We start from the raw sequence: 9,454 nt of genomic DNA on the forward strand, positions 1-9,454 counted from the left end.
TTGTATCTATAAAAATAAGAGCAAACTTCATTGTACCCCCTATGGTTTGGGCCGGATGTGGTTTACCCCCCTCACATTTGGAAATCACCACATAATCTCCTTATGGTTGATGGACTAAAACGCACACTAACTTCTATTAACAGAAGTTGTAAATTGACAATTATTCTCTCATATATAATTTAGGGGAAACCCATCCACAACCATTTTCTCAAACAGTTGGCATGCTTCCGTAAGTCTCCTAGCACTACAACAAGTTGGGTCTTGAATGACGAAATTTTTTTGTCTCTAAAGAGCTAATTTCGTCACTATAGATATTTGTGAGGAAATATTTTCGTCACCGGTTTCGTCATTGAATGTTTGTCACTAAAAACCAACGTGACGAAATTTTTTGTCACCAATAAAACAACATTTTATCACCAAAAATTCTCATTTTCGTCACCAAATAGTTATTCAGTACCATATTTATGACTTTAGTTGACGAATAAATTTGTCACGCATGTTGATCATTGATGAGGAAATAATTTCGTCACAATAAGATGTAAAGATGACGAAATTTTTTGTCTTCAAAAGTCATAATTTTTTGTCACCAATAAAACAAAATTTTGTCGCAAAAAATTCTCATTTTCGTCACCAAATAGTTGTTCAGTACCATATTTATAACTTTAGTTGACGAATAAATTTGTCACGCATGTTGATCATTGATGAGGAAATAATTGTCACAATAAGATGTAAAGGTGACGAAATTTTGTCTTCAAAAGTCATACATGGGTGACGAAATATATTTCGTCATAAATATATATACACATGAAAAAATTTTTAGTCACCAAACAACAAAATAAATAAAAACTTTCATATATAAACTGCAGTAAATTTTGTCACAAAAAAAGTTTATTAGTGACGAATAATCACTTTGTCATAATAAGGAGTACAAATGACGAAAAAATTCGTCACTAAAGTTGTTCCATATTTTATATTCAATTTAAGTTATTATTTCACAAATATCCCTGCTCAGATCCCAATAGCCTTTTAATTGTACTAAGAAATCCACTAGCTATTATACACCACTCCACACAAAAATTCAATAACCATTATATTATTAATCAAAATGTATCCATCAAACAACTTTAATAATAATCCATTATGTACAACAAAAAAATCATCAAAGCAAATCCCAAAATGAACTAATGTGGAGTCCACAAAAAAAATCAACACTCAATCTTGATTTGCAACTACAACTAAGTATCAGTTCAGGAAATAAATAAATAATTCAACACTTGATCTTGATTTGCAAATATGCTTCCAAACGTCATCAAAAACCAATCTGCAAAGAAAATAAATAAGGAAGACATTAATATATTATTAATTACATCTAAAATCATATTTAAATAATTTTATTTTATAAACCAATTTAATAGAAATGCATATAACAATCCAAAACTTCGAAGAGTTGAAGTAATCCTTAATGATAAGCAACACAGATAACAGAAGATGACAAAAGATTGCAAGAACACCATGTATCACTAGCACTAATGCCAACAAGAACCAAAGAGAATCACATGACGTGTTCACAACCTAATCAATCAATAGTTTTTATAGGAGTTACCATTTTCATTTAAATCTAAATATGTTCCTATTTTATTTTGAACTTCAACGAGGTAAAAGGTCAAAACACACATGCAAGCAAACATAAAAACAAAAACAAATACACACGAATAGATATTGAAATAAAAACACAATTAGATCTCCAAACATTTTGGGTTAATTATATTTTATATGGTTTTGTCCAAAAACACTTTACCTCCTTCATGTTTAAAAATATACACATAACCCTCTTGAAATTTGGAGTAAAGTGCAAACGTTGCAAATTCTGGTTAAGTTAACCATGCGTTAACACACTAAATTGAGCGTGTGTTAAGAAATATATATAATGATACTTTTGCCCCTTTTTCAATTTGCCTTTTTCTATTATTTTCTTCTTCATTCCCTCTCCCTCCTTCTCCTTTCTACAGCAGCAGACCCACTCGCCATTCCCCTTCTCATTTCCTCCTATATTTCACATGCCACCACCAACCAATAGCCTCATGGGCCACCATGGCTATCAACCACCTCTAAAACAAAACCCAGTATCCACTTCCCCAAACACCTAGGTTGGGTGACTTTGCAAGACACAGTCCACCAGGACACCACCATGCATGGCCAAACCCAACCCTAACACCTAGTGGACAAGCACATTTCATCCCTCTCATCTTTCTCTCCCTCGTAGGGAAGTAAAATTTAAAACTCATCTCCCTCTAACAACCTAAAAACAGAAAGTTCTAACACAAGTTCTAAAGGCAACGAATCACCTTTTAAGTTCTGAATTGTGAAAACTCCAAGAAAAGAAAAACAATGAAAATGAAAATGGGGTAGAAATTTTAGGGGAAAATGCTATATAATTGAGTACGAGACTGAGGAGAGACATTGTCATTTTTTAAGGCAGCTAAGCTGAGAACTATTAAGATGTTATTAATGAAATCATTAAACCAATGATGTGTATTGATCAATCACTATAGCCAAACTTTATGTTAGGAACAAAAGCAATTACTAACAATTAACAATAGACTACTTAAATTAGTACTGAGAAAAAAAATCGCTGTAAATAAATTAATCCCTCACGGAAAGAGGAGTTGTGTAGGTGTCATATGAGAGGAGGGAGAGGAATAATATGAGACAGACCATGGGACAAGAAAGGGAATAATGGGAAGAAAAACAAAAGGAAAGAGTCCCATCTAACACTTTATTGTTGACCTTGAACTATGTTTTCTGAAGAATTAAACAAAAATCAAGTTAGGTTTTCTTCAGTCAGAGTCTACAAGTCAACAGTTAACATTTAACATATGTTGTGATCTAATGTTCCCCATGACAACAAAACAATGTGCAATAAGTATATGCATTTAATAATCTAACACTATTGTCCATTTGGAGGTGTTGACATCAACTTAAATAACCAAACCATGTCAGGCCTTTCCGCACCACAACCTCTATTAATTTTTTCATTATTATTCATGTCTCCCTATAAAATGTGAAAATTTGATGATCCTTTTTCATTTGTCATGATTCTAACATTTTCTCTAATTAATAACCACAAAAAAAAAAAAGAGGTATAGAACCAGAAAGGGAAGAATGTAGAAAATGTTTCTGCATATTCAACTAGTAGTGGAAACAGAATTCAAAAAATGATTAGGGAATGGTCACCATAGCATACCATACCCCAAAGCATTTCAGAGAGCTTGAGATTTCTGGCGCTTCATGTACTGAAGGATAGGCTCCTTAACCTGTAAAAGGGAAGAAAATCATGAACAGAACAATTTTAGAAAGCCTTATGACTCTTTATTATTCTGAAGAGTCATACCGTGCTTGCTTTCCTGGACCGCTTGTCCTGGGTGGACATACTGCAGATACCTGTGTCAACCCCATTGAAGTGATCGGCATTTCCATTTGCTCTGGCATTCTCATTCCCTGGTACAAAACTCTCTCTGGAAGCTACTGGCTGCACAAAAATCACAACACATTACCCATCACACTTCCGTCAAACTTTTGAGTAACATGAGTTGATTGTACGTTTTCTGTATTTTTTTGGCAATTGGTATGACAAAAAACGTTTTTCAAAGTCAACTAAAAACACGATTATTTAGACAAAAAATATTTTTTACTTTTGAAAGGTGAAAAACATTTTCCAAAACCACCGTTACCACCACCAACACCAACCAAAGGTACCTCGACCATTAAGCCACTTAGCTTGTTACCTAAGCCCCAAAATTATTTTAAAAAAATTGTTGCTAAAGGCCCAATAACAATTTTTTAAAGATCTAATAAGATAATGTCTCGTTTTAATGTTTAGCCTAACATCTCAAAGAACCTTGAGCCGCTACTACACCACCATCACCAACATATCACTAAGTTTTAAGGTCATAGCCAAATATAAGAAAATGTTTGCTATAAAAAAATGTTTTATGTAAGAAAATATTTCTGCCAAAAAAAACAGAGCATGCAATTCATGACCAGACAGGCTAACCTCAGCCCGGCTTGTGGGGGTGTTTCCATGATCCCTTGCCCTTGAAACAGTCTGCTCACTTCTTATAGAGCCATTTTGATGTGCTTCGGACCTGCCTCTTGTGCGTGTGAGGTCTGATCCAATGGAGTGGAAAACACCTCAGGTGGACATATCCCTGTTGATGCTTCCTGGATTGTAGAAAAGCTAACTTTATTTCAACTGTTTGTTGCAAAATAGGGAAACTAAACTACAAGACAATAAAGCATTAGTATATAAGTATTCTGATCACTTACCCATTTTCTGAAACTCAGCATGGCTGGACTTGTGCTCATTAATATCCCCATCCTGTTTAATTTAATAGAGTTCCAATAGGTCAACACTAGTATTTCCAGATGCATGCAACCAAGGAAGGTTTAATAATCACCATGGCATCAATATCCATAGTTTTCTTGATTTCCATTAGCTTTTTCTTAGTTAGATCAGAGTGGATCACGCGCTTGCCTGTGACAATAAATGGAAAAAAGTTTATAACAACAATTTTACCAAAATATGCCTAAGATTGACACGAAAATACACGCACCTAGCTTCCTGCTGCCTTTGGCATCAAGAAACCCATCATGGATCATTTTATCAATTAGCTTGCGCACAGTAGTCTGGTTGATTTCTCCATCAAGCTTGCTCTGAAGCTTTGCAACAGTAACGTAGCTCATCGGAAGAGCATGATACAAAGCCTGCAATTAGAGCATTCATAATAGTTACACAATGCAAGAAGTTCACATCACATCTGTATCTATCCATTGGTAGGGTGTAGTGGACTCTGTTTTTGATCACCCAAAAGAAACCTGGATGATAACATCTGATGAACTTACTTCCTATATCTCATTCTTTATGCCACTGCTATTATTTTTTGATACTGAAGTTAATTGCAAAATTTTTAGAAAATAAACTATAAGATTAGTAGGTTCACTTATAAGCAGGTATCTCTAAATTCTTGGTCATAGTTTCTCTACATAGTGCAAAATGGTTAAGAACAATGAGGGGAAAAAGGGCCCAGGAAGCTCTAAGATTCCCAGCAAATAAGAACTTAAAACGTAAATAAAAACCAAAAAATAGGAGAGGGAGAAAATGTGGAATGTAAAGAGACCTAAAACTGATTCCATTAAAAAGAAACCTAAAACTGATTAAACAAATAAGTCAGCATAGAGACCTAAAACTGATTCCATTAAAAAGAAAAAAAAAATTATTACACTTACCTTCATGTACATGTGATCTTCACCAATGCAAAACCTGAAGCATGACATTTTTTTGTTCTTGCTTATCAACAAGGGCATGTCAAAGCTCAGCAACCTCTCGTTCCAATTGTTCAACCTGAAACTCATAAGCAAACAGTTAATATGAAAAATATTTTATTTAACATTTTAAACTAGGTAGAAGAATAAATAAGAACTCAACCACTAAACAAGCATCTTGCTTACAAAAATTTTAATAACTACATCAAACAATTTTAGTAGATTTCGAGTAGAAAAAGGTGAAAAACTTAGTAGGAATTCCCCACCTCTCTCTCTTTCCTCTTCGATTCAAAAACCACAAAATATGATCAGGAAAAAGAAATCAAAATACACCACAAAGAAGGTGAGGAATTTTGGCTGAATTCAATGAGTTATGGGAAAAAAAATTAAACAAATTAAGAAAACTCACAATGGAATGGAAATGCAGGGCCAGGCACAAGCTCATAGAGGAGTCGTGATCAACATGGAATCATTCAGTGGAATGGAAATGCAGGTTTACATTGGAAAACATCCTTATGTAGATGTCTATGGTGGCAAATTGTGGATTAATATCCTACATGAAATTGACACACACAATTCATCAGCTGTTGATCTAGTTCTCAAATTGCGTAATGAGCCTGTTTGGTGCAGTATTTTTTATGTTTAATTATTCTAAGATCCCCTAAACTATTAGTGAGAACTAGATCAACAGATGATGAGGATTAAGATGGTACAATGTCGTCAAGCCTCTAGGCTTGTGTGCCATGGAGGAACAGCTGATGAATTGAAACTATTGTTGCTCATGTCCCTGCATACCATCATCTTATGGTCAGAAAATGCAAATAGATTTCACATGCATTGCTAACAAAATTGAATATCAAAGGAAATTGCAACAACTTACAAAGAGTTGAGAAAGTTCATCCCTGTGAGATAACGGGAATTACTAAGTGTGTTAATGAAACTAGGTTCTCGAGTCATGGCATACCATCTTTTACAAACAATTCTGCATATCAAGATTAATTCAATTGGAAATCTAGACAGGATGTCGGAGAGTATCTCTTCTCGCAGATCAACTACTACTCTGTTCAATTGATCGTTGCAATTGGTTAAGCTTTTTCACTTCGAGTCCGTCATTTGAAGAAGCATTTGAAACTCCTAAAACCAATTCTTGCAAAAATCTTTCTTACCGAGGAATAGCCTTGAGCAACCCATCTAACAGGCTGTTGTATGTGCACAAATCTAGACCAAATGAACCATCAAAGCCCTAACTCCTTTCCTTCATCTCTCTGAAGAGGCTCAGGGACATACCCAGATCACCCCCTTGGGTGGTATATATAAGCATATATATATATATAAAGTTTGATTCAGAAGTTATGCAACTAAAAAAAAGATATATATATATATATAAAGTTTGATTCAGAAGTCATAAAACTAAAGAAAAATTGATTGGGTTGTATATATATGCATATATATATATATAAAGTTTGATTCAGAAGTTATAAACAATGCCATCAATATCCATATCCATAAACTTTTATCCAGAAAAAAAAAAGAAAAAAAAACAAACAAACAAACATGGGACTCAATTTGATGAATCATATATTACTGTCACAGATACATCATTGAGTTGTTCAATGCTTTGATCCAATAAGGTTGATGATGGCAAAATATCACACCCTAAGATTAACTCCACTGACATGAGTTACATCATTGAGTTGTTCAATGCTTTGATCCAATAAGACCCCAGATAGAAGGCTTTTTCGAGATGGTCTTTGCATTATCTCCAGGCCCAACCGGAGAAGTTGCAGATGGGACCCAAGAACTAAACTGATGGCTATGGCGAGACCGTAACGGCTAAGGCGAGACCACAATGGCAAAGGAGCGCAAAACACACACACACACACAGAGAGAGAGAGAGAGAGAGAGAGAGAGAGAGAGAGGACGGCGCTGCAGAACTAGAGATAAAAGAGAAGATAGAGAGAGACAAAGAACTTTTGGTTTCAACCGGGGGGGAGAGAGAGAGTCTTACATATTGAGGGGTATTTTGGTTATAAAATATAGCTTACTCTCTTCATGGCGCGTGAATCTCACAACTTGTTAATTTAGATAGAAAAGTTAACTGTACACTTTACTTCTTTAACCACAGGGGTTATATGGTGATATTCGAATATCAGGGTAATCCGCACATGACCTACACCATAGGAGATAAAGTGAAATTTACCCTAAATATAAATGACAAATGTTATTTGAAATATAAAACTGAATACAAATGTGAGCAAAAAACGAAATCTGACATATAATACTAGATAAAGGTAAACACATAGCCATTGCAAAAAGATAAATAAAAGAATACTATAAATAATTACCTTTATCCTCATAAAGGAAATTCTCTATAAAAATTGATACCCACTTTTCAAAAATAAAATAAAAATTTAAAATTTTTTGGAAATAAAATTTTAACTATGGCCTTTTACTTATTAATAATACGAGCTTATATATATTTTTTAAATGAGTGAATTATACTAACAGTCCCTGTAGTTTGGGGGTCTTATATCACTTTAATCATTGACTTTTCAATTGTGACATTTGATCCTAAATTTTAAATCTTATTTTAAATATGGACAATCAAAGATGTTGCATCTGCGAACAATCCATTTCAAGGACAAAGTTGTCATACAACTTAATTTGTATTAGTTAACTTGTATGTTGTTTGAAATATAATAGCATTTTTATTAATGAATAATGCTGACACTTTCTTGGTTATAAAATTATGTTTGGTTTGGTTTTAGAATCTATTTTCAGTAGAAAAAAATAATAATAATAATAATTTAGAGTTAATTACTTAAAAGTCCTGTTTATAAATATTATGATAACTCAGATCATATTTAAGATTTTTTGAACCAATAAGTCTTATCTAATAAAACTGAGAATATTAATTACTGTGTTTGGTTTCAGTTTTCTGAAAATTGAGTTTTTTGTTTTTCGTGTTTTTTTTTTAGAGACTATTTTTAAAATTTTAAATTTTTTTTTTTACTTTTTTAGATGTACCTTACTTAGATATATTTAAATAGTAAAATATTTGTGAAAAAAATTAATAAACATACAAAAATAAGAACAATGCACTGAATTTTTGTTTTTTTTTTTTGTATTTTTTGGTATTTAGTGAATTCTTTAAAGATTGTGTTCACAAATATTATATTTTTTTAAGTGTATTTATGTTAAGTGTGTCTGAAAATTTAAAAAAAAAAAAAAAGTGCTTAAAATATTTTAAAAAATTCACTGAAAACAAAAAAAAATACGAAAAATATAAAAATATAAAAAAGTAGAATTTTCTAAAAAGTATTTTCTGGAAACCAAAACCAATTTTTAAAACTAAGAACATTATCAATTTTGCATAGTAATGTTCAGATTAAATGTTTTTACCGTTCTATCTTATTGGTTTGATTCAACTATTCAATAAAACCGAAGACATTAATAGTTTTTTTCAGTTTCAAAACTGAGAACATTACTAGTTTTTTCGTTATTAAAGTTTTTTTTTTTTAATTTTGCACATCAATGTTCCATTATCATGCCCATTTGTAAATACAAAATTTTAAGTTTTGCACAAAAAATAATTCAGCTTTTCCAAAAAAAAAAATTGTTTTTTTTTTTTTGGAACTTAATTTTTTTTTTTTTTTAGTTTTTGTCAATTTGAAAGTTGATTTTTAAAGTTTTGAAAATCAAAATAAATGTCAAATCATCGTGTTCTTTTATAGATAATCATAAATGATAAACAATCATTGTTCGAAAGACAATTCCGACTATTAAAAATTCAATGGGATTTGAAAATCCAAAAAATCTTAATTAAGACCTAATAAAGTATAAGTTTATAAATTAAAACTTGTGTGTAAATGTCCCAAAAATTTAATAAACTAAAAATTAAATTGGTAAAAAAAACAAAAAAAAAAACATCCTGTTTATATAATTTTATCTTTTGGGACAATAAATTTATATATATATATATATATATATTAAATTAGTTTCTAGTTTTTCAAAAGTCAAATATGGCAACAACTTTAATGTCATTATTAAGTCAATCCATTAAATCAAAAAATTCAAAACTAAAAGCATTTCATATATTAAACACATTGATTACACATTAAAAGCTTAATAA

General features: G+C 31.8%; 1 protein-coding gene across 1 annotated transcript; it reads right to left on the minus strand.

Moving 5' to 3' along the window:
• Positions 1 to 3,019: 3,019 nt before the first annotated feature.
• On the minus strand, positions 3,020 to 4,748 carry LOC145796662 (meiosis-specific protein ASY1-like). The gene is made up of 6 exons (XM_082881838.1): positions 4,614 to 4,748; positions 4,458 to 4,534; positions 4,327 to 4,378; positions 4,055 to 4,221; positions 3,392 to 3,529; positions 3,020 to 3,314 (listed from the first exon to the last, which is right to left on the minus strand). Exons 1-4 carry the CDS (start codon positions 4,741 to 4,743, stop codon positions 4,193 to 4,195), a joined length of 288 nt encoding a protein of 95 aa, XP_082737964.1. The 5' UTR covers positions 4,744 to 4,748; the 3' UTR covers positions 3,020 to 3,314; positions 3,392 to 3,529; positions 4,055 to 4,192.
• Between the last annotated feature and the right edge of the window lie 4,706 nt (positions 4,749 to 9,454).

The sequence above is a fragment of the Camellia sinensis genome, chromosome 8 (genome assembly GCF_055761805.1).
Source record: "Camellia sinensis isolate YWXY chromosome 8, ASM5576180v1, whole genome shotgun sequence".
Classification (NCBI taxonomy): Eukaryota; Viridiplantae; Streptophyta; class Magnoliopsida; order Ericales; family Theaceae; genus Camellia; species Camellia sinensis.

Bases quoted from the DNA above. Each gene is read 5' to 3' on its own strand.
- LOC145796662 (XM_082881838.1), bottom strand. From the start codon at position 4,743: ATGAGCTACGTTACTGTTGCAAAGCTTCAGAGCAAGCTTGATGGAGAA. The intron at 4,535-4,613 runs GTGCGTGTATTT...TTATTGTCACAG, and splicing joins CAAAGGCAGCAGGAAGCTAG to GCAAGCGCGTGATCCACTCT. The intron at 4,379-4,457 runs GTGATTATTAAA...TAAATTAAACAG, and splicing joins CTATGGATATTGATGCCATG to GATGGGGATATTAATGAGCA.